Here is a 26,778-nt window from a genome sequence, read left to right as displayed (position 1 = left end):
AAACTGTTTGCTATAGAAGTGTCTTTTTAATTATGAAAAAAATAAAGATTTGTAATAAGGTGGTCAGTTTAAATACAGCTATCTTTGTTTCTCTCTTAGTGTCCAAGGACACATTCTCTCTTCCACAAAGACTCTGCTGTAAACAGGATTTCTTCCAAAACTGTCTTACCCTCATCTGATTCACTGTCTGAATCTTGGTTTATCAGATCATTTTTCCTCTCTAGGGCCTGCTCCAGAGCTGCTTGTAATTTCCGAGGCAAAAGTGTGTCTTCATCATCCATCTGAAGGGGAGGGAAGAGACTGCTAAGATTTCATTCTTCCTTTTATATTCATCTACTCTCAAACATTTTTAGAATCAAATGTATTGCAAAATAAATACTAAAAGCATGTACGTACTTCAAGAATACAATGCATTTTAAGATTTATTTTCCTGCAAACGGGAATTCATAAAATGTACTATTTGGAGGTGATAGCTATTCCATAGCTCCTAAAATTTCATCCTTTCCAGGTCTACTACAATCACCTCACCAAGTGCAAATCTTTTCATCCTTAGAATGACATCTAGGCAGAGGAAGAACGGGAAAAAAGTTTGCTTCATGGAGCATTTTTCCCCCCAGGAAGGAAGAATACTGTAGGAGCTCTTAAGGAAGGCACAACTGTTTTGTGGCAATATTATATTGGCCTACAAGGCATTGATTTGGTATGGTGATTCAAGAATTAATGGGGTCAGATTTTCAGGTAAGTCTTTAATCTTGCTCCTTAAAACTATATATAATAGGAATTACCAATACTGTCTCCTTTTGGGGGCAGATTTAAAAAAACAAAAGAGTACCCTAAATTTCTGCAATTCCATCTATAAAAGCGTTGTGATCACTTCTTCAAGGTAATTTCTTTCTGTGTGTGTGTACATACACACACTTTCTGGTTAGTCTTATGAGACTAGAACTTACGGCCTTAAATCTGTACAACGTGTCATCTTCTATGCTTTGTCCTGCACTTGATAAAGTTCTGCAGTCTCTGTTCATGCTTAAATGCAAGCTTTAATTGCTTCAGATTGATTTATCTCATCTGAAGTATTTTCATGGCAGTAGCCAAAACAATGTGTTGTGGTTTTAAGTGCAGAGGAATGGTAATACATAGCATATGTTGCAAATAATATGACACAGGACAATCTCATGCCCCCACTATTGTGCACTGCACAGTCTCTTCCCTGATTATGATTGCAGTGCAGCTAAGTACAAGCAAACACTGCTATAGAATTCTTGGGTGCTTAATAAGGACATTAAAATATAAGATTTACAGATTTTGCATTTTTCAGTGGAAATTACTGAGCCCATACAGAGCCCTCCATCCACATTTTCTCATTCTCAGCTGGATAGGAGGACATTCACAAATGAATCCTACAAATCTATTTTTTAAGTTGTGAGGCACTTCAGTACAAATAAATACAAACTAAAATACAAATAATAATATAACAGTACCTGTCTGATGAAACGATCGGACCCAAGGTTCACCATCAAAGCCTACAAGAATTGACACAAAAATCTTTTGATGATTGGAAGCATTTTATTGCGACTGAGTATTGATCAATGCACAAAACTTCTACTTAATACCTTATGGCTTCAAAGAATTTACAGCAGAAGCAGCCTAATCTTGTGGGCTGTACAGTGTACAGTATCTGCACAATCGTGTCTGTTTTATTACTAAGTCAAATAGAATGCCTTAAACTAAAATTAAAGCTTAAAGACAGCCACTATAGTGCAGTGTTATCCCAAGCACTTCGTAGTAATTTCTATATTTTTCAATTCACTGTATGCGTAAACAACATGGTGGTATTAATGTCCTAACTTTGAAACAGAAATCATTGAATCTGGAACCTATTCATATCTGAGAAGAACAGAAGGGAAGTATCTGAGTCAAGGAACATATATATGAAGCTCTCAGATGGGCCGGACAAAATGACACGGCTTTCCCTCAGGAGTGATGTGGGGGGGGAAAAGAAACATAGCTGCCTCATGCAGCTTCTAACAAACATTACCAAAGACTTTAAGGCACTCCACTAAATCTAATAATAAAGAAAGATACATTTTTATTTGGGAAAAAGCTTGTCAATGACAGCAATATAATACATTTGAAAACAGAAGGTTAAAAATACAAAAGCTACCTCACAGAGATGTTAGATAACACTGACTCAGAATCAGTCCTACCAAGACATTTATCCCCCATTTTTTTATGATACTACAGTATAAAATAATACCAGATAACACCTGGTTGTTGTTAATCCTGATTTTCCACACTGATACCTACTTCTCACATTTCAATCTCTTTTCATTTGATTTCATATTTACTGGCTTTACATTTCAGGAAATCGGTTCTTATGCTCAAATTATTTCATAGTGGATGAAAGAACAGGAATGGAGAATAAACTCAGAATTCATTTCAGAAAAGGAACAATGTTAGCACCATACTATAGATCATATTCTGAATGTGTCAAATAGGGGTGTATTGCTTGCTGCTGCTGTAAAAAATATGGTGTGTTTGGAAATATGTCAGCTTCCAGTGCTATTTTATTTCCCAAGTACAATACTAAAATAATTATATTTTTGCACACTCAATATTGTTTCATTGCTTCTCTCCCATGTCCTTAGAAGAAACTGCCCAGATATGAAAGAGAAGTATTTTAGTTCTCCACTATATTGTTTTTAACTCTGTATTTTGCAATGTATTTGAATTAAATATTAAAGATTGCAAGTGGAAAACTAGAAAATGTATAAACACAGCTACCTTCCAACGAGCTTTAATTACAAATTACAGCTAATCAAAATATAGGCTTTTTCAAAGATTTTTGAAAGACAAGTTGAGATAGTTCAAAGACTTTCACCCAAGATCTTCACTGGCATAATGTCCCTTTTCTTCTTCCAAATATATTTATTTTACAATATTTTAATATTGCCACAATTAAGCTTCTGGGTGACGAACAAAACAATCTCAAACAATTGTCTTCATGAGAAAAATTAACAAAAAACATTGTCAGAATCAGATGGCCAACTAGTATATTGAAAATAATGAAAAGGCCTCTTTCAAAGAAAAGTTCTCAGAAGATTTCTAAAGTTCATTAAAGGAGACAAATGGATCTCCAGAGACATAGATGCTAGCATACTTATTTTCATCCTTGGAAGCTTTTTCAGTAGATTTGGAATCAGTAATCCCTCAGCCCAAGTAACCCCAGAGTTTCTCTTTGAAAAGCACCACCAAAGAAATCTAACTAAGGGCCAATATATAAAGCTTATAAAAAAATCTGTTGAATATATTGAAATCTTCTGTTTGAGTATGAGCTATGAAAGCCATTCTTACCTCTTCTACAGGTAGCTCCTTTAATTTGGGAAGTGAGCTTGACAACAATCCAACCAAAAATGGAGTTGGACAGCAGACAATGTCAATCATGGAAGATGGGAGGACGGGAATGAAGGTATGTTGCCATGAGAAGGGGTACAGTAAAGCGACTACAGCATGAGAACAACTGGAGAGGGTGCTGAGGAGAAATGAAATGATATTGTTACGTGCCATCTTCTACCTTTTTTCTTAATAAAACTCAAGAAAGACTATTCTGTGTTTCTCTACTCCATGACATTTATAAGCACTGAATACTAGATAAGTAATGTACAATAAGAAGACTGATTAAAATTTATCCAATTAAAAAAAGAGATTAAATGAAGAAATACCATCAGAGGCAGAAATAATTAAAAAAAAATACTAGATTGTGCAGAAATAGACAGACTGAGGTTGAAAGAAAAAGAAGAAACAGAATATTTTCAAACTTAGGACTTATTTTATCAATGGCTGGAGAAAAGAATAAGGGATTAGGAATTCAATTTTTATTAGTGAATGATGTACTCAGACAACACGTTTGTGGAATAGGTACTTTGAATTGTATTAAAACATCAGTAAAAAAAAAATTTTAAAAAAAGAATGACGCAGCTAATGATTATGGACTTTAACTTCAGATTAAATACTAGCACACCATGGATAACGTCAAGGAGCTATTTTACTCTCCAGAGCAACACTGGGCAGCTTACAATGGACTTTTGCACTTAATAGCTAATCTTTTCTAATTCAAAGCAGAGTATGGCAACTCTGTTAACATTGCTAATAGTCTGGCTACTGATATCTTTCTGACAATGTCTGGCAACTGCTCTTCCTTTAACCTACAACTATTGTTCATGCATCATCTATCACTGCTTACATTTGTCACACCTCATCTAAAAGGACAACTTGTCTATGAGTCTGTCTAGCCTGGAGACCAAAATAATAAAAGTCTCCACCTAGACCAAATACAGTTTTCCTCGATAGCATTTAGTTTTTTAAATTCCTCTATTTACCAGAGATAGAAGAAGAAAAGTGCTGTTTATTCATAGAGTATTTTCCAAAGAAAGGCATTTCAAACGACCACAAATTTAGAAATGCTTTTGTTCCTTTCCAGAACCTACGCTTTTAACTAGGTCTAGGACATGGGTCAGCAACCTGAAACAGTGAAAGAGCCACTCGGAACCGGTTCCCTCACAAAAGGAAAAACTGGGAGCCGCAAAAAAATGTGTGCGCATGCGCGTACATGCGTGCATGCGCAGAACAGGGTTTGACTGAAGAGTGGAGCCAAGGCAAGATATGCACCTACCCTGCATATTTGAATTGATTGGTTGAACTTTTTTAGTCCCACTTTTTGGGGGGGACTGCACATGGCAGAAGAGTGAGAGCCAGAGGAGACGGCTGAAAGAGCCACATGCGGCTCAGGAGCCGCGGGTTGCAGACTTGTGGTCTAGGACATCTCCTTAGTACTTTCATATTCTGCAAGAAAAAAGTCTTCCCCCCTCCAATTAGCTTTTAAGGAAAAAAAGAAAATGGAAAGAACTTTTATTTTATGTGCTCCCACAATCTGGTTAACAATGGATTCCAACCACAAAAATATCAAACTGTAGTTGACAAAATGTCCCAAATTAGTGGTAGTGAGCAAATGTTTGAATCACAATTAGGATTTCTTTAAACTGGATTTTATTAACAAGGAGTTGTGGGTATGTGGACAAATGCATACACAATACTTGTTTCTACTGTGAAAGCACTCACAAACATACTAACTTCAGAACTTTTATTAGTTGAAATGCTGTCTTGTAATGAGTGATCCATTTACTGATATGCAAGGCCATAAGGTGACCCTAGATGGCATCAAACCTCCGTTTGGAATCTTTCTGTTGCCTCTTTGAGCAAAAATATTCCTAAAGACTACACCAGAGAAGACACAAAACTATTTGCCCAGTACTAACTACAGATGGGATACCAGAGGAAGATTTGGGATCTCTGTTGTCTGAGCATTCTGAGAACACTTTCTTTTTTTTTTATAGTAATCTGATTTCTCTAACAATAATTTGTGCTTGTGTAGACTCATCAAGTGTGAGGGTGAAAGTTTGTTCTCCGAGCCTGTAGGTTGGTTTCCAAACATTTTGTTTAAAAAACCAAGTGTGCTACCAGATGAACTTGCAACAGTTTTCCACCCTGTTGAAACCATCATTGCTGTGTTGGCCATGTTTTCCTTTTTCTTTTTTCCTTTCAAGAGACAATATGGGAGAGTAAACTGCAACAGATTCATAAGGCCTTTGACTGCTAGCATTTGAAGCTCTCCATATGGAATCGCCTCAGACCCCTAGGGTGCCAAGGAACCAGAAATTTGGGAAATTTCCCAAATTAAGTGGTCATTGCACAATCTCTTATGTTTTATTCATGGAATGTTATAAGGGATTTAGATAGCTATGTGCTCCTTTTGTAATCATCAGTTTTTCCTATCTCTTCCATCATTTTTCTGTCCAGAGAAAATGTTTTTAGTAGCAATAGCAGTCATCTATCTGGAAGCCGTATAAACCCTGTGGCAATTCAATAAACTTAACAGAACTGGGAGGGCAGAAGATGAGGCAGAAAGCCACCGCTGGTGAAAAGCTGATTTTTACAGTGCTCTGCAGAGATTTCAGGAATTTGGCAACAAAACAACCCTACACGTATTAAATATAGACGTGCCAATACTACTCTCTTTTGCACATATCTAGGCTGTAACATATCTCTGTGTGAAAATGAGTATGAACGAACTTGGGAAAAATAGCTGTCTTAGCAATCAGAGATTAAGCTGTTACCCTGGGTAAAAAGACCAGCTTTTCACACAGTTACTGAAAAAGTAGCACCAGATGTCTGTTCCACTCTAAGTAGGCACAGTTGAAAAGAAAACACGTAAGTGGTCTCCAACAGTCCAGAATTAAGGGCACTCTGCTTTGGAATATTAGCTATACTTCTTCCAGGCACTTGACGCCTCTTGAAAAAAAAATAGGCAGATATTTAGCTGGCATGTTTATTCACTTTCCAAATTCTCTTCTTCGTTTATAATTTGGCTTTGCTAATATTGTATACCATGTGATAGTTAACTTATTCGCTTTTTAAAATGTTTTTGGTGTGTGGTGATCGTTTAAAATTACGTTGACTATACTTATACCACGGTTTCCTATTTCAAAATTAAAGTAAAAGCAAATACCACATACTCCTCTCCTTATCCCATATATAGGTAGTCCTCCACATATTATGGCAATTGGGACCTGAACTTCCATCACTAAGCATAAAGCAAAACCGCATTGCTTAGTGACGGCAATCCCTGCAGTCCTGGTTGCCACTGTTAACTGAATCATATGACCACAGGGATGCTGGGACAGCTGGACATCTGAGGAATAGTCATAGGTCAAGGACTACCTGTATGGGTAACGTAGAATTGCCACTTAACAGCTCATTCTTGAGGACAGCTTCTTAGTTCTGGAGCTTTCTTTTTGTGTGAAATTCCTTATGTTTCAAAGATTGGTGTTTACTCTGATGCTTCTGGATTGGGTGAAATACTTAGTGCAATAAACATAGTATTGCTATATATTCAGGAAAAAAGAATTTGGTTTGATGTGCAATCTGTTTGGTTCTTCCAATCTTGCAATTCCTGATGGGCATGGGAACTTCAACATGTTTAGGAGACAATCTTAAACAAAGGAGTTTTTCCCATTTGCAGATGGAATTCCAGCATCTTTGGAATGAATTCAGTTCCACAGAGGGCCTTAGGTCAAGGCAGCTGGCAATCATGATTAATGCAGCCTCCTTTATCAAACATTTCCCTTTCAGAAGTGTTATCTAGCATGTGAGGCTTTGGCCTTGACTTTTATCTTGCTCAATAGAATATAAAGGGTTTTTTTCCCCAGCCCGAAAAAGCAAACAATGCCCTGATTCAGAAAAGAAAAATAGGGCATACTTGAGATTTTCAAGCACAATTCTTTAACTTACTTTTAATGACAGCTGTAGCTGATCAACTCAAAAAAATAAATGAAGCTGAAATGAGAGCCAAATTAATCTAAAAATGAGAACACAAACATTCTTCTAGTTTCTATAAAACTTCCTTTTCTAGCTTGGACTCTTCAAGAAAGCAGGACTACATGAAATCATACACACACACACACTCTCCTCTCTCATTTGCAGTTCCCACGCTTAGGCCTGTTCTCCTGAGATCTACCTCACTGAGAAACTGGGGGTAGTCATCACTGGTCAGTTATTTTTGATTTTAACTGCTGCAGCAATGGTAACAACAAGAATATATTGTACAAAAATGTAGTAAAATCAGGCATTTAAACTTTACTGGATTTGAAATGACAGAGGCTTCCAAAGATGAGAAAGGAGGCTTTATATACTCTGAAAGTTCATTTGATACAATAAATGTCATTATCAGATACTCTTATTTGACTTTGCTGTGATTAAAAAAGAAAAGAAAAAAACAGGTTGGCTTGATTCAAACAATCAGAATAGATTTCTAAATGGCTCCTTACAAATGTGAATTGTTTCAATTTTAGATATATATATCCAAAGGTCAGCCTTCAGTGAAGCTTTGTGTCTCATATTAAGTCAAGGACAGATAATAGTCTCACCCTCCAGTCAAGCTGGAAATTCTTGGGATTCCATTCCCAAGACCCATGGAAGGCACCAGATTGGACATGGCTGTTATAGGTCTTTATGTAGATTGTCCCATTCAGGGGAAAAAAAATCCTGACCTACCTCTTCTACCCATAGAGTTGTCATCTGCCCATCATCTGACTTTCCTAATCAAACTATATCAGCAGATATTACAGATGAATCGACAGCCTTTACTCATCGTTCCAAAAAAGCAAAAGGGATAAGTAAAGGTGGTCTGCAACTTACAACCATTTGTTTAGTGACTGTTACAACTGCACTGGAAAAAGTGACTTCCTCAAGCAGCATCCCCATGGTTATGTAATCACAACTTGGGCACTTGGCAACTAGTTGCAGAGTCCCAGGGTCACATTTTCAACCTTCCCAGCTGGCTTCCAACAAGCAAAGTCAATGGAGGAAGCTGGATTCCTCTTAATGACTATGTGATTCACTTAACAATTAAAGTGATTCACTTAATGACTGTAACTCTAGCAAAAATAAGTTGTAAAATTGGGCATGACTCACTTAACAAATGCCTTGTTTTGCAACAGGAATTCTGGTCCCAAATGTGGTTGTGAGTTGAGGACTATCTGTAGATGAAGAACTGATTTGCCAATACAGTTTCTTAGGTAAGAAAACTCAGAGTGGTAAGAAGTAGCACTAAATCCTTGAAAAATCAAACATGTTAATACATAGAAATGATTTTTAAAAATATTAATCTTTTGAATGGGGACAAATATTACAAAGAAGCATAATTTTATAGTATAGGGACTACAAATGAAGATGATGATAGATCCTCATTAATCTGTATTAATTTCTCCAACAGCTTGTTGATGTGATGTGCCACATAAAAGAAGGTTATATCTCAGAATTGGCCAAATCAGTACATACAATCTCAAAATGTTCTTGAAGCTTGAAACACCAGTGTGTACCATAATTGGATTCTTGGACAGAATGTCATCAACAGTTGCAAGAAAATCATGATCTGAGTTTAATCATACATAACATTCTACTAAAAATAATACTACCTAGGAAAATAGCTAGAGAATACTGCAGAAAAAGTCAATGTGCCACTGCAACAAATATGTGGATTTTTCACAAAGTGCTCCCTAGCATTCTGATCAGAAAGCCAGTTAAGATTGGGCTCGATGGTACAAAAACTAAGTACACACACAGCAAGCACAAAAATCATATTCAAAGAGGGCTCATCAATTGTTCTTTATGAAACTAGAGCAAGAAAGTGAGTAAGATTCCATTTTCAGATCTAGATCTGTATTCTTCATTACTTTTACTAATGATTTGTATTATAAAGTGAAGAAAATGCTTATGAAAATGTCACAAAATTAGGTGGAGTAGCCAAGACAGAAATAAAATTCAAAACAAAATGGAGAAATGGACTACAAATAACAGAATACATTTCCCAGGGGAAATTTCAAAAGGTGTCACTTTTTCAAGCACTTTGACATAGAATGGAGGATATTTGGTTTAGCATTACAGTAATACTTATGAAAGACTCTTAGAACAGTGGTGAAGCATAAATAGAATAAGTAAGGAATGTGATTTGCTGCAAAAAAAAGAAAGAACACAAATGCAATTTCAGGCTACTTCAATAGGAAAAGTTTCTAAATCATGTTAATAATAATTTCCTTTTATTCTGCACTAGTCAGACTATGCCTCTGGTACTACATCTCATTCTGAGTATTTTACTAAAAAGGTACATCGATTGAACTGAGGGGATTACAAATTAAATCTTATTAAAAGACTGAAGATATTTATTTGAGAATAAAAAAGCTTGGTATACGATACCCCTTTTCAAGTACTAAAAAAAAAATTCACAGAAGAAATTTGGCTCAATCAACCCAAATGGTACATTGAAAATAACAGATTTAACAAGAGTGCAAATTTTGGTCAAGTATTAAGGGAAAAGGCATAACAGGAAGTGTAGTTCATATGTGGAATAAATTACCCAGATGGATAGTGAACTCTCCTTCACTGGCTACATTTAAGCAGAAGTTGGGGAGCCATCCATAATGGATTCTTTAATTTGGATGGTTTCTGCACTGAGCAGGAGATTTGACTCAATCATCTTAATGAGCTCTCCAATCCTATAGTTCTACTGTCTATGATGTGCTTCAACTATATTTATATTTTGAACAATAGTTAAAATCAAATGATTTTCTAGTCATCCCAGCAAGGACTCAAATAGCATTTAAGCACGGTCTTTCACAATAAGGAAGAATTTTCTTAAGATTATAATCCAAGAGGGATTCCAAATGAAATTATATAATTCACAAGGCATTTAGGATATACCAATATGTTCCGAAGACAACATAGAGCTAAGTATGTTGATGTTCTGAAGATAGAAATACTGCTGATCTAATTTCCCCTGGGACATGGAAATTGAAACTATGGGATCTTTTTGCCCTTCATCAAAATGGAGAAATTACATGCTATGCATAGTGCATTACATTTCTTCCTCTCAGAAATATCAAAATAAGAACATGAGTCACTGTTGCTCTCTATGCATGAAATAAAATTGCCAGTAGAAAAAAATACAAAGTGAATAGTTGTAACTGTGAGAAAAGTTTCTGAATTACAGATGCACCTTGGAACAATAGTTACATTCAAAGTCAACAAAGTAAAGGCACAAATTAGGAGCAGCTTGCACAAAAAAGTGACTTTTGCATACAACCCTCAGAAATATTTAAAAGATGAAAATTTCAGACACAAAGAAGAAACAGGGTCGGAAGATTAGAAGCGCATTTTATGCATTAAAAAAAGTATTTTTATTTATTTCTATGCCTTAAATATGCATTTAGCATGAGAGAGTCAAAGAGGATTATGCAACCCTGGCGATGGTTGGTGGCTTGATGGGTGCTCCCTTTGCCTTACTTTTTAACTTGTAAATTTTAATCTTGTTTTTTAACTTTGTTCTTAACTGTGCTTTCTAGTCATATTTTTATATTATTTTATGATGTTATCAGTTTGGTGAGATGGGCAGTCCAGAAATTGATAAATAAGCAAAAGCTATTTTGCAGTATTAAAGGTTATTTACAGAGCACAATGCAAAAATTTGATGCAGTCCATGCTTTGTTCTGGTTCACATGCAATTGCCCATATTGTCGTTTATTAGCCCACAAATACAACTTGCTAATTAGTCCAATATCATTCCAGAGATTTGGAACCATGGTTTGAAATGTCCTTAATGAGTCCACTCTTTTAGCAGTTCTTATTGTGCCACTAATGAACTGACATCCATAAGTAGTGTGCTACATCTACTTTGGTAGATATGAAACTATGCAAGCCTTGCCCGAAAGCCTGGGTTGTTTTAATTACAACATTATATTTGTAATGGAGTCTTATTTTGGAATTGGGAAGAGCGTGAGTAGCACATTTCTCCCACCCTCCCCCACCCCCGGGCAAAAGCTCATTATCATTATCTTGGTGCTTGGTGTGGATATAGAGTTTGGGCCAAAGTCCTGAGGTAATACACAACATAGAAACAACCAAAAAATATTGTACAATCCTATATTATCTTCTCAGAATTATCCCATGGCATACAGTGTAGTTTATTCCCAAATAAAGTGTCTTGTAACCAGTCTCTGTGTGAGTTAATTTTCCCCCCCTACTTTTGAACTTTTAAAGAAATTGCTCCCACTTGTATATGCAGCAAAAAGCTTTGATCAAAATATAAGTCTGCACAGCAGGCCAAAGTGGTCCCAGTTTAATTATATGTTGACATGATTGTGGCAAATGACCTTTCTGACAAAATGCAGAACACAAACAACTTCTGAATGATAAAGCTGAAGTTGGGAGCACAAAATGAGAAGGAATTGCATACTTTCCACATCACATCAGCCAATTATCAGATATCTACTTGTACAAAACTGTTTTAACTATGGTTACAATGTAAAGAATAACTTTTTAACTATTCATCCTTCCACCAAGTATTTTTTCCCATGAATGCAAGCCAATATAAACCTTGTGTCAAAAAGACATGAGTCATGCTTAAGGATTTATCTTGCAGGGCACTGTGGATAAAGGATTTAACAAAATAAAAAAAATGCTATGATACTTGATGAGAATTTTAGGTTTTGCTGTAAAATAATTTTGGTTGTCTGAAGTTACAATTATTTCTTCTTGTCATCACGTAGAAGGAATTCTTCTACAATACTCCAGTGGGTTCCATAAGCTATTTTCATTATTACAAAGATACTGTAATATCAAATATAATAATACATAACACAATATGCAGCACTATGGTTCACATAGTGTGGTGGGATGGAGGGTTTGTTGTCACTGTGTGTTGGGGGGAGAAAGCACGGGGGGGGGGAGGCTCAGCTAATCTCAATGTACACATGTTGTACTTTGACAATAAAGGTTTATTATTACAATTACTGGGCAACAAAAGAAAAGAGCAAAGCCCAGCTTGGACAGGTATGAATCAGTAATATAATTTACCATCATGGGGTGTTAATTACCAGTGAATCCGTGCAGTATCCAGCTCCCATTCACTAACATTGTTATCTGCATTAACTGATAAACAGACCAATGGTTTTAGATAACAATTTCACAGCCTAACCTGGCAATGTTAATTGAACCTGGATCCTATTTATGTGCAAAGTGTGTGCTCCAGTCATGCTTTAAAGCTTCATCACAGAACCAACAATGATGTACTTGAAAAGCAGACAGACACCATCAACTTGGAGAGACCTTGGGAAGAATTCCATGGATGAGAATCCTAAAGGGGAAAACAACTCAAGAAGCTTGGGAAATTTTAAAAAGTGAGATTATAAAAGCCCAGTCTAGCACAATACCAACAAAGAAGAAAAATAACAGCTTTCAAAAGAAACCAACATGGCTGCATAAAGAACTCTCTGATAAATTGAAAGATAAAAAGGACAAGTATAAGAATTGGAAAGAGGGGCACATAACTAAGTCAGAATATCAGCAAATAGTCCGTGCCTGCAAAGATGAAGTGAGAGAAGCTAAGGCTCAAAATGAACTAAGGCTTGCGACCAAAGTCAAAAATAACAAAAGCTTCTTTCAACATATAAGAAACAAGAAAAAAGTTAAGGAAATGATTGGTCCATTAGTGGGAGAAAGTGGCAAGAAGGTGACAAGCAACAGGGAGAAAGCAGAACTATTTAACTCGTTTTTTGCATCTTTCTTTACACAAAGGGAAAAAAACAGTCCAACCTACCAAAACCAGTGCCATAAAAAACAGAATAGAAACGCAAGTTAAGATAGGCAAGAAAATGGTAAGTGAGCACCTGTCCAGCCTAGACGAGTTCAAATCACCAGGACCAGACAGATTACACCCCAAGGTTCTCAAGGAATTGGCAGACGTGATCTCAGAACCACTGAACTATATTTTTCAAAGATCCTGGAGCACTGGGGAACTACCAGAGGACTGGAAGAGAGCTGATGTAGTTCCCATATTCAAAAAAGGGAAAAAAAATAGATCCAGGAAACTACAGACCTATCAGCCTGACCTCAATACTTGGGAAGATTCTGGAAAAGATAATCAAACAACAAATCAGCGAACACCTTGATGCGAACAAAGTTATCACTAAAAGCCAACATGGGTTTGTCAAAAACAGATCATGCCAAACAAATCTTATTGCATTCTTTGACCAAGTGACAAAACTAGTGGACCAGAGGAATGCCGTAGATATAATTTACTTGGACTTCAGTAAGGCATTTGATAAAGTAGATCACAACCTACTACTTGATAAGATAGAAAAATGTGGGTTAGATAGCATCACCACGATGGATTCATAGCCAGCTGACAGGCTATACTCAGCGTGTGGTCCTCAATGGAACTGCATCTACATGGAAGGAAGTGTGTAGTGGGGTGCCCCAGGGCTCTGTTCTGGGCCCAGTGCTCTTCAACATATTCAACAACGATTTGGATGAGGGGATAGATGGGGAACTCATCAAATTTGCAGATGACACCAAGCTGGCAGGAATAGCCAATACTCCAGAAGATAGGCTTAAGATACAGGAGGATCTGGACAGACTCGAACACTGGGCACTATCTAACAAAATGAAATTCAATGGTGAAAAAAGTAAGGTTCTGCATTTAGGCAGGAAAAATCAAATGCGCAGGTATAGTATAGGTGGTACCTTGCTCAATAGTAGCAACTGTGAGAGCGATCTCGGAGTCTTAGTGGACAATCACTTAAATATGAGCCAGCAGTGTGCTGCAACTGACAAAAAAGCCAACACAGTGCTAGGCTGCATTAACAGAGGGATAGAATCAAGATCACATGAAGTACTAATACCACTTTACAATGCCTTGGTAAGGCCACACCTGGAATACTGCATCCAGTTTTGGTCACCACAATGTAAAAAAGATGTCGAGACTCTAGAAAGAGTACAGAGAAGAGCAACAAAGATGATTGGGGGACTGGAGGCTAAAACATATAGGAAACGGTTGCTGGAATTGGGTATGTGTAGTTTAATGAAGAGAAGGGTGAGGGGTGACATGATAGCAGTGTTCCAATATCTCAGGGGCTGCCATAAAGAAGAGGGAGTCAAGCTATTCTCCAAAGCACCTGAAAGCAGGACAAGAAGCAACGGATGGAAACTAGTCAAGGAGAGAAGCAACCTAGAACTAAGGAGAAACTTCCTGACAGTTAGAACAATTAATCAGTGGAACAACCTGCCTCCAGAAGTGGTGAATGCTCCAACACTGGAGGTTTTTAAGAAGAGACTGGACAGCCACTTGTCTGAAATGGTATAGGGTTTCCTGCCTGAGCAGGGGGATGGACTAGATGACCTCCAAGGTCCCTTCCAACTGATGATGATGATGATGATGATGATGATGATAACAGAAGACAAACATGACCGCTTGGCCATAAAATGAATCATAATAGTGTAAGTTTGTGAATTCAGTCACCTCGGTAAATATTACTACTATTACTCTTTCAGCATTTCAGGACAATTTTCTAAAATCTTTGACAGGTTCAGTGATGGTAAAAATAAAGTATTTCTTCCATGGAGTTAACGTGCAATTAAGCTCACAGGTTTGGTTTGGTTTGGTTTAGTTTAGCTTGAATTTCTGGACTGACTTCCAAAGGATCTTTCTTCTATGCAGAGAAATGTGCTGGTGAATATTCAATTATAAAAGGTCAACCTACATCAACAGCCTATACCAAGGGTGGAGAACCCGGGCTCTTTTATGACTTGTGAACTTCAACTCCCAGAATCCCAGAATGGATGGCTCAGGAATTCTCGGAGTTGAAGTCCACAAGTCATAAAAGAGCCAGGGTTCCCTACCCCTGGACTACACGTTAGGTCGTAAGCTTTAAGAAAGATTATTTCTCCCAGGACAGGGATTGCAATATTTAGTAAAATACACTTTTTCATCCAAGATACTATATTTTTGAGTGCAATGTCAAACAGGCAGTACTCGACCTACAACCATTCATTTAGCAATGGTTCAAAGTTACAACGGTACTGAAAAAAGGGGTGACTGGTCCACTCACTTACAACTGTCACAGCATCCCCAAGGTCACATGATCACCGTTTGTGACTAGCAAAGCCAATGGGAGAAGGCAGATTCATTTGACGACCATCAAAATCACTTAACAAACCAGGAGGTTTCACTGAATAACCACAGCAAAAAAAGGCCATAAAATGAAGTGTGATTCACTTAACAACTGCCTCATTTAGCAATGGAAATTCTAGTCTCAGTTGTGGTTGTAAGTCAAAGACAACCTGTATGTGATTGTGAAAAACTCATTGGCCCTGTACAAGCATACCGTAGTATCAGTTCCCTCTGTCCTATTCTTTTGTTATTTTGTGTCGTATAGGGAAGTATTTTGAGATAGGATATGAAATATTATTATGCAGAAAGCATTCATTTAGCCTAGCAGTACACAATTTAGCTGGCTTGAGGGGTGATGACACGGTGATAGCATGCAGGTGGTTTGTGCTTTTTCAAAAAAATTATTTTTAGGAGTTTTAGCCTATCTTTTTTGGCTTTGTCATGAAAAGTGACAAGAAACTAGACCTTTCAGATTAGGGGGCTTGCTACTGAAATCCAGAAATACAATATTCTAAGATTTAGGAGCGGAATAAAAAAAACATACACCTTTTTAATATGCCAACCCCTTTGATATGGCAGCTGCCTGCAATTAGTGCAGGTTCACATCCCACCAGGCTCAAGGTTGACTCAGCCTTCCATCCTTCCGAGGTAGGTAAAATGAGGACCCAGATTGTTGGGGGCAATTAAGCTGACTTTGTAATACTGCCGCTTGGGGGGGGTGTGAAAGCCCTAATAAGCAGGCATATACATAGAATGAAGGCTACTGCTAAGCTTGTAACCCGCCCTGAGTCTTCGGAGAAGGGCGGGATATAAATGGAATTAAAATAAAATAAAAAATAAACAAATACTCTTAATACTCTGCAATTTCTCTTTTACTAAGATACAACACATGCATCAATTTTTAAAAGGAAAAAGGAGGAAGATGAATATTCTACTTTCTGAAGCTATCTGCTTCTGCTTTATACAAAAATAGTCTTGGTATTCTCTGAGGATTGAAGCAAAATTTTGCATATATTCCTGCTGACAAGTAATTAGCAGAAAAGTATCCATATTTTTTTAAAAAATGAAGAGAGACGTGATTATAAGGAATGATTATGGATGTGATTATAGGGACGTGATTATGCAAGGTAATATTCTTTTAACCTTTTTGAATCACTAAGGATTTTCTACTGAAATCTCTATTGACACCCATGGAGTTCTTGAATGGCTCACCTGAGTTTATCTGCTACAAAGATTACTCGTCGCTCCAACAGGAGTGAAGCAAAGATTCTGATGATCTGCCGTATACTCAGACACTTGAAAAGGCACTCAAAGTCCACATGTTCCAGCCGAGAATCCATGGGTCGGCGAAGCTCTATCACCTGAATGTATTCCACAATCACAATTGACACTCAAATTAGCTTGATTTTAATGCGGGGCCACAGCCCAATTTTATTATCAATTATTATATAACAGTAAAAAAAACCAAAAAACAAAACATTTCTCAAAGTATTTGTGGGGTACATGAGACTTGGATAAAGAGTTACAAAATATTATGATCAGATATACAAATGTCACAAAATAGGGGTTAGTAAATTCAGCAGAGGGTAGCATTAGAGGAATATCTTGGCAAACTAGGACAAATGGGCAAAAGCCAGAAAGATGTATTTCAAAAAGGACAAATACAAATTTCTACATTTTGATAAATATATATATATATATATATATATATATATATATATATATATATATATATATATATATATATGTATATATATCAAAGGATTGGTATAAGATTGTGGAGTGAACCAATACTGGACAGCAGTACATGCAAAAAAAAAAAAAACAAGCAAAAACATCCGGGTGCCCTAATGGATCACAAGGAATATGAGGCAATAATGTAATGATGGCATCAGCAGAAGAATGTCAATTTTTTTTAAAAAAAAAGTCATAATTCCTCTTTATGAAATTATTGGAATTAGTGACCAATTATTGGAATTAGTAACCAGAAGAATATGGGAGACATGAGACTTTCTTTTAGTATCTAAAGGACTGATGGCACAAACTCTTTTACTCAAGGAACAAGAAACAAGAAACAATATCTTCAGATTACAAGGAAGCTTATATCAGTTTGACATCAAGAAAATTTCATAATGGCTAGAGCTGTTCAACAATGGAGCCAGCTGCTTTAGGAGATAGTGGATTCTCTTTTGTTCAAGCTGTTCAGACCAAGGCTAAATGATAATTTGTTTGGGGATGCTAACAGACTCCTTTGCTGGGAATATCAGACAACATGATCTCCAAGGTCCCTACTGACTTTTACATCCTATCGTTCTGTATTTCTGAGTTCTTCTGTCTAAAAGACTCTCAGCACAAACGTGATGGCAGGTATTGGCTTATGCAGTTGATGAAAATACAGAGAATGAAACAAGGGTTCATTGCATCATTCACCTAATATGATACATAAAAAGGTAAATGTAAAGGTTCCCCCGCACACACGTGCTAGTCGTTTCCGACTCTAGGGGCCGGTGCTCATCTCCGTTTCAAAGCCGAAGAGCCAGCGCTTGTCCGAGGACGTCTCCGTGGTCATGTGGCCGGCATGACTAGACGCCAAAGGCGCAGGGAACGCTGTTACCTTCCCACCGTAGCGGTCCCTATTTTTCTACTTGCATTTTTACGTGCTTTCGAACTGCTAGGCTGGCAGAAAATATGGTACATAAACACACACAAAAGCTAACTGATAATTAAAATATTATCTTTTGCATGATTAGCTTTGTTTCTACCAGAACTTTTACGCATCTCTGGATTTAGTGACTTTGTGATGCTTTAATGCCCAAATAGAGGAAACACTGTTAGCTCTTTAAAACCAACGTCTATGATTATGTGTTGCTCCTGATGTAACAGCCAGAGATGAGCCGTATGAGAAAGCACTGGGACTGATTGCTAGCTTGCCAACCTTCGTACAAACCCTGTCAGTATTTTTTTCCCAGTTAATGTGAAGAAAGCTTGAAGTATACAGCCACTAGTTGAATACAGATTCAAATTCATAAAAAAAGAGTCATCTTACACCTTATATACTGGTGAATAAAAATCTTTATAAATGGGAACTATTAAAGAACAGTCACAAGCATGCAATCCCTATAGTTGTGGAATCTCTTAAGAATCTACTTTCATTCTTTCCTAGTTATACTATTTTGGAGAATGAATGTTTGCTAGGGCTTTATTTCACGATATATATATTTTTTACCTCATTTCCAGCTCCAGGCAGGAAGGTTTTGACTTTGATTGTCTTTCCAGGTGCAGGGAAAGGTGACTCCATCAAGCTCCTCATAAATGGATAAACCAGAGCAGCAGAAATTCCTCTCCTTCTTTCGACTTCATCCAGGATCTGATCCATTACAATCAAATCAGAAGCAGGAAAAAGTAAAGCAGTAGCAAACACTTGTGTACTAAAGGGAATGGGAACTCGCTTTTTCGTTTCTATTTAAGATTCTATTCCCTTGGGTCATTTTATACAAAGTTGTCTGCTATTTTTAACATTAAAATGAAGAGTGCTGGCATCAAGAAGGATAAAGGTTTTCTCCTCGTCTGTCTGTAATCTTCTTTCTCTTGATGCACTTCAGTCCTGCTTGTCCTCTCTCAGATATTTCATTCTCTTTTTCCACACTCTGACCAAGGCAAAGTCCTAGGTGTGCAAATTCTAGGCAGTGCTTATTTCAGTCCAATTCACAATTTGAAATTTCACACAATTCTAGTACTGTGAACTATTCCACGGAAAGAGCTGCTCTCCTCAGAAAAATTCTCTGCCATTCCCTGTGACATCAATATGGAAAAGATGTTTCTAGCACTCAAAATATTTATACTATCATGAATCACAATATACAGTAGGATTTTTAATGGATGGACAATTCTTGAGTCATATGACTAAATAATTTACGTTGCCTGTAGGAGTGGAATGAATCTATTCCAAACTCAGAAAATAAAAGTTTATTTTAAACTTGTTTGTCAATTCAAGTCTCACCATATTGCTACTAACTGCAGCCTGGTCAATATGAATTAGTTAAAAAACTGGACACATAAAATGAATGGTTTCACCATTGTTGCTTTGCTCTTTTTTAAAAATCATTTTATTTAATTTTATTTTAACAAGTAACTAAAAGCACAACCGAGAAAAAAAGGGAAGTGGAAAGAAGTGAAAGGGGAAAGAAAGACTTATAAAAGATGTGTAAAATTGAAAAAGAATCTCTAGGATAATGTCAGATTAGAACATGACATTAGTTCTACACATAAAATAATCTTTACTATTATTGAAATCAAAGCAATAATATTTAGATCAAAAAATGCTGGTCTCAAAATCTACTATGGAACTTAAAAAAAATTCAACATGGTGTAGGGAAAATGTTAATATTGCAACTGCAAATTGTAAAAGCAAACTGTACAATTAACAATTGCAAACTGCTTCAGTTTAGGCACCAAATGATATCAAAACTAAAGTTTATGAAAAATATTTTGAATGATTTCTTGAAATTTAAAAGGAAGACATTCTCATTCTTGCACATATTAATAGAGTTTTCCCAAGTCTTGTTAAATACGATTTATAAAAAAGGAAATCTAATAAACTTCCCCAAAATATTCTAGACCAGACATGTCAAACTTGCGACATCATGTGACATTGCACAACATATCGGAACTTTTCCCCCATTGCCGGCAATGGGATGGGCATGTTTTCCTTGTGACACATCCAGCCCGTGGGCCGGCAGTCTGACACACCTGTTCTAGACTATGTCACTACTTTCTCTCTCAAAAACATGGAGATATAAATATCTTTTAAAGAAACAATATATCTATAGCTCCATTTGCAAAGCTTAAGAATACGGATATATTAGGTAATTATAAAAGTAAACTTATAATAAGCCCTTATGCAGATCATAAAACAATGATCATAAGACTGCACAGAGAAATCTCTGGCTCATAAAAAGAAGGCTAGTCTATTATTATTGGAGGAAGATAATAAATTGAACTGCTAATATGAGTTAAAGAGTTAAAGAACTTTTTTCAAACTAATTTCTAATAGTTCTTCATTCTTTATTCACAGCACGTGATACCAGTAAAGATTTTACGAGGTGATTGATTATTTGAATTTAAAAAAGCAATATAGAATAACTCCTCAGGAATAGGTTTTTTTCATTATCAGATTTTTAAAGCAGTCTGATGAAACTATTAATCCAAGCAATGGATGAGATACAATGAGGTCTTTGTGGCAAAATACTTTTATCTCTTTGCTTTATAAATAAAAGAATGATCCAATTCATTCACAGGCACACACTGGTCTATCTTTTTACTGAATGTATATAACAAGCTTTTTATGGTTATGCCTGGAAAGCAGTTAAATATATCCTGATCAGGCTGGATTTGTCCTGAAAATATGTAAGAGATATAATATCAGATATATCTTGAAAATCTATGAAAATGTATGTTATATTCTGAATATAAATTAAAGGAAGTTGTATTAGAAGAAGATGAGCTTGTTTTTAAAACTGGGACAAAAACATTAATAATTTGCATTATGTTGATGATATGTTGATAGTTGAAAAAATAAAGGATCTGCAAGGTATATTAATAAAAGTCGAGCATAGTGAACAGAATGGGATTAAAATTAAATATAATGTCAATATATTTAATAATAAACCTTAAAATTGACAATGAAGTTATCCAGGTAATCAATAGCTTCAGACTTTTAGGATTAGAAAACAATAAAGACAGAAGCAGTCAAGAAATATGCTATAGACCAGGGGTAGGCAACCTCGGCTCTTTTATGACTCATGGACTTCAACTCCCAGAATTCCTGAGTCAGTATAGCTGAAGTTGAAGTCCATGAGTCATAAAAGAGCCGAGGTTGCCTACCGCTGCTATAGACTAATACATGGTAGAGCAATTATGAAGACTTGGAAAATATATTTCAATGCTATGATGTACCTACAGTGACCTACAAAGATCAGAGTAGTTCAAGCAGTGGTATTCCCCGTGACACTGTATGGAAGCAGATGTTGGACACTAAGGAAACAGGTTAGCAAGGTGGATAGACTCAGTAACAGAAGCAATGAGTCCACTGTAGACCAAGTTAGGGATAGATCATCATGGAGAAAAATATATCTATGTATTTGACATTGTGTCAAGATTCCAACTAATGGACTCAAACAAATCAGAACTCCGAGGTTCAAAGAACTTGTTTATTGGATATATAATATTGGCACGGTCAAAAGTGAAACCAACTCTAAAATTTCCCCAGGAATTCAAAGTAACTAAATGTAACACTTCCCTCCCTTCTACTATGCTATTGATCGTGCTACCCAATGAAGGCAATTGGAGGGCTCCATGACCCTCCTTCTCTCCATCTTCCAGCACCTGTCGGAATGACCTTGATTCCCATGGGACCGCTTCATGTTTAGTCTAACAATACATTCGGTTTCTTCCCACCTTTCCCCCCAACCTGTGTGGCAACTGAGAACAGAAACGCAACCTGGCTTCAGCTAGGTTCATTTCAGAAGTTGACACATTGACTGGATAGTACATAATACTTTAAATGCTATTGATTATATAAATTCGTAAAACAAAGAGGTGGCTATAATTTTTCTTGATGTGAAAAAGCTTTTGATAACTTGGGATGCCACATTATATTATGATTTTGAAGAAGCTGAACTGCAGCATAAAGTTTTTCACATGGATAAAAAGTATTTATAGTGAACAGGAAATCAAGATAATGGTAAGTAAGATTTTTATCACAAAAGATGAAAGAGATAAGACAAAGTTGCCCCTTCTCTACTTTAATTTTGTTGACAAGAACCTGTTAGAAAAAGATAATTGGAAGGGATTTTTGCAGTTGCAATTGCAATTTCAGAAATCAAATTGGCAATATTTTGACAAGAATTAATTTCTATTTCAAATTATTCCAGTAAGAATAGAAGATATAAAAATAATGCCAGAAATAAATAATTAATTTTATTTGGTCCAACAAAAGACCAATGACTAACTTTAGTTTTTTGCAAAATGCAAAAGAATGAAGTGGACCTGCAGCATGAAGCTTCATCTCAACTGTATTTCATCTATTGATTAATATAAGACATTAAGGAATTTAAACTAAGGATTTGGGCAGTAAGACTTGGAGTTCTTGCTCACTGCCTACTGAGGGAGTTCACAGCCAGAGAAGGCCACTGATCTGATTTTTGTCACATTACTACTAGATAAAGGTCTTGAAAGGCTACTGCAGCTACTTAGCCCAAGCAGACCAGGCAATCAGGGAAAACAACAGAACTTCAAAGCTTGGTCTGTAAGTCTTTGCAACTCCGTCTGGACAGGGTTACCTTTTTAGACATTACAGATTTTACACATTATCCATCTAGTCATCTAAACAATGACTAGCATGATTAGATTAGAAGTCAAGCCATACTTAGAAAGGCCATCACTAAGCAAGGCATATACTGTACGAATGGGTAAGAATTTGTTTACTTCTTTAGCCTACTGCATTTCAGTCATTAATGCACTATGCTTACTCAATTTGAAAGGAGTTTCAAGTATTCAAGGAGAAGCATAGCTCGTCTGGTCTATGACACACATTTTTAAGCTTAAATCTCATTCTTGTGCTCCATGCCACTGCGTGAATGTTAAAAATACACAAAAATTGCTTTTGTTCATATGCTATGAGGAGAGAGGTAAAACCGCCTCCTTTAGAAACATAAAAGATTTTGGGATCTTTTCTGTATCCTAGCCTTCCCCACGAGCTTTCACCTAAAATTTCCAACCTATAGGGAACCATGGTTATTAAGGTCAAAACACCCACAAAGCATCAGATTAACTGAGCTTCTAGAGTTTTGTTTCAACATTTGATTTAATTTAATTTAATTTATTAACATTTCTATACCGCCCTTCTCCCGAAGGACTCAGGGCGGTGTACAGGGCAAGAATAAAACACAGAGTTACAAAAATTAAAAAGTAATTAAATACATGCCCATAAAAACAGTTGGTACATTCATAAAAAACCCTAATAAAATAATAATAAAAAACCCCACCAATCCCCCCTCAGGCCAGGCCGGCTTGTTCGAACAGGTATGTTTTCAGATCGCGGCGAAAGGAGCGAAGATCGGGCGCCATCCGGAGCTCAACCGGTAACTGGTTCCATAGCTCCGGGGCGCCCACAGAGAAAGATCTCCCCCTGGGGGCCACCAATCTACATTCTCTGACCGGTGGCACCCTGAGGAGTCCCTCTCTGTGGGAACGCACAGGGCGGAGGGAAGTTGACGCCGGCAGCAGGTGTTCCCTAAGGTACTCCGGACCCCTGCCATGTAGGGCTTTAAACACCATTACTAGTACCTTGAATCTCACCCGGAAGACAACTGGCAACCAATGCAGCTCACGGAGCAGAGGTGTGACATGGGAGTATCGGGAAACTCCCAACACAACTCTCGCGGCTGCATTCTGTGCCAGTTGGAGCTTCCGGGTGGTCCTCAAGGGCAGCCCCATGTAGAGAGCGTTGCAGTAGTCTAGTCGAGAGGTCACGAGCGCGTGAGTGACCGTGCATAGATCATCCCTAGTTAGCAATCTCTAGCATAGGGTAGGGGAGAAATTACTACATAGGACTTGGTAAATTCTAAATCAGTGTGTATGCAATTGTTTCTTTTGGTACATTATTTCAGGTAGTATAAACTGTAACCCTACAGTTCTATAAGCCTGCAAGCTTGTGAATATGCAGTAAGCCTACAACCATGTCCTGGGAAAAGGAACTCTGTGCAACTATTAAATCTTCTGGTAATAAACAAATAATGCGTTAGCACTTTACCACCCAATCATTTCACATTTATGTACCAGAACTGCAACTCAACCAAAGTAACTTTAGGAAACAAAAAAGCATCAAGACCTGTATTTCAGACACAGAAATAATACAACATTCCTTGATAAAATCACATAAATGATGCGGCAAAATCATCCCAAGATACTGTTACCATCCATCAAGGAAAGAATGTTCATTCTTGAACAAAAGTTTTCTACAAGCAGCCAAACAAAGACTATGCTGAAAGACCAGCTTACCTTGGAAAATAAGTCGAAGCAACCCAGGCGGCTGATGACACAATATACTTCAGGCAGGCGTGGTCCTTTTCCACTTGGCTGCCAATTTGAAAAAAATGAGATGTGAATCACCTTTTAAGTCATTTATAAATATGATTCTGCTTTCTGCATACTTTTTCTGTCATTCTTCATCAAAGTAGTAACACTGCTTTCCCTAAGATGGAAAACCAAGTACACGAAGAGCCCTCTTTTCCTGTGACAACTGCTGTACAATGGAGATACTCCAGCATTCTTCCAAGTCAAACCAGGCACAATTACAACTTCTGCAATTTGGAACCTAGTTACATTTTTTCCTTGGCACATGGAGGGAAGTCATCCAGTCCACTCATGAGGAAGATTGAAAAAGCGGGATAAACGGTAGTATCATTCTGTGGTCAAATGTAGTGTGATAGAGTTTGCTGCTTTGAACTTCATTAATGAATATGCATGTCGAATCCACAAAATATCAGAATCCATAACAGAGCTCTTACACCAATGAATACAATCAGGAAACAGTTATATTTCAGAGGACTGATTCCAGGAACCAAGGCATGGTCTAAATAGGTTGGCTTTATTTTCCTTCTCTTGCCCAACGGTGCAATCACTATGAGGACAAAATATTGCTTGCTTATATCCTGTTGATATGGCCCAGGTTCAACAAACAGGGAATAATCAATCCCTTAAGGGATACTTCTGTGTTCCTTATTTTAGATACAACACTTTCCCTTTTCAATTAAATCAAAAGCTATGGTGAATTTAAACAAGAATCTTGTTAACCCCCCCCCCCCTTTTATGGCTCTTTCAAAAGGTTTTTATTGTCAGTGAATACCCTTGGTGATCAAATTATTGCATATGCTCTTTGCATATAATTCAGATCAATGTTTCAAAATGAAGAGCTTGAGACGGTCAGCAGGTGTACAAGCTGCCACAGTAAAAAAAATCATAAAAACTCTGTGTTACTAAGTGAACACAGATGAATGTATTTCTGGATCAAGACCTGCTGCTTAGTGGGCGTCATATTTCTGAAAAAATAGGATCCTTCTTTGTCCATATTAGGTATAAAAAGGCCTTCTAAAAGCATCAAGTGATTATATCCAGCATGTGGGATTTGGGTTAAAATCATTGTGTCAAATCTGCAGGAATGTTGAAAGCATGCCAGGCGTCCTGGACAGCTACCAGCTAAGAGCTATCTTCTTGAGTGCCAGTAAAAACACTGCATTCCTGGATCCTATATAATAGCAGGAACAATGCTCACAGTTTAATCAAAGGCTGTGGCCCCCTATTTTTTTTCAAGAGAAATATCTTAAAATTTATAATGTCACTTTTCTTTTTTTATTAAGTATCTTTAAGTCTCAAATGTCTCTTCCTTCATGGCCTGTATTTTAGTTAACTTCCTTTTACCAATTTGATTCATATTGTGTTTACATATCATGATGACAAAAGAATGGAGCACGTTAGAGTGGAAAGGCTTTGGACTGGCTGAAACTTTTACTTCTATTAACTCTGTTGGTGGTGGATGGGAAAAGCCATTTGATATTTTCAGTTCTTTCTAAATCTATGACTCTGGGAAAAAATAAATAAAACAAGATCTCTTCAAGTTCACTATTTCTCAGATAAGTTTGTTTTCCCAAAACAAAGCCTTTTTCATATTTAAGCAGACCAACTGGTTGGATTGTAATAAAGTTAATGTGAGTCATTTGAGTTCTGTAGTTACAGGAAACCTGCATGCTGTGATCTTGATTAGTATACTGAGACAAAGGAGACCTTTCTACCAAGGTTCATCTCCAGATACCACAAGATAGCCACCATTCCGTGAAGCCTTATTGATCCAGCGTAGGAGGGCTCAAGCAGAAATGACCTGAATCTGAGGGCAGATTCATGCAGCTCATCTGTACATGGCTAAATTCATTGGTTCTGCTCAGATGTTTTCATATAACTTCCTTGGTCAAATGAATCATCTGAATTACTTCCCATTGTATAATATAAAGTTCTGTGCATCCCACTTACTCCTACTAAAAGTGAGTGAGGCTGAAGCATGTCAAACAGCCTGTGTGGCCATGGGCCATCCAAATTATCCACTTTCCACAATTAAGGTGCAAAACACAATGAGATTTCTTATTACATGATCAACAATGCCTAGG

At 37.0% G+C, this 26,778-nt stretch overlaps 1 protein-coding gene across 7 annotated transcripts in view; it reads right to left on the bottom strand.

Annotated features, from left to right (window-relative positions):
* Window positions 1-26,778, bottom strand: part of DENND2B (DENN domain containing 2B) — a 161,162-nt gene that overhangs the window by 5,551 nt on the left and 128,833 nt on the right. For 6 of the 7 annotated variants that reach the window (XM_083374321.1, XM_083374322.1, XM_083374320.1 and 3 more), the window contains 6 exons: window positions 24,620-24,697; window positions 18,786-18,926; window positions 16,772-16,920; window positions 3,355-3,532; window positions 1,482-1,523; window positions 170-281 (listed from right to left, as the gene is read on the bottom strand). In XM_083374321.1, the coding sequence (XP_083230447.1) occupies window positions 170-281; window positions 1,482-1,523; window positions 3,355-3,532; window positions 16,772-16,920; window positions 18,786-18,926; window positions 24,620-24,697 (700 nt within the window). The remainder of the gene's footprint in view (window positions 1-169; window positions 282-1,481; window positions 1,524-3,354; window positions 3,533-16,771; window positions 16,921-18,785; window positions 18,927-24,619; window positions 24,698-26,778) is intronic. The other variant, XR_014493850.1, reaches the window with a different exon arrangement.

Source organism: Vipera ursinii, assembly GCF_947247035.1.
Source record: "Vipera ursinii genome assembly, chromosome: 1".
Taxonomy (NCBI): domain Eukaryota; kingdom Metazoa; phylum Chordata; class Lepidosauria; order Squamata; family Viperidae; genus Vipera; species Vipera ursinii.
Note: the sequence above shows the minus strand (reverse complement) of the source record. Positions and strands in the feature narration are given on the sequence as shown.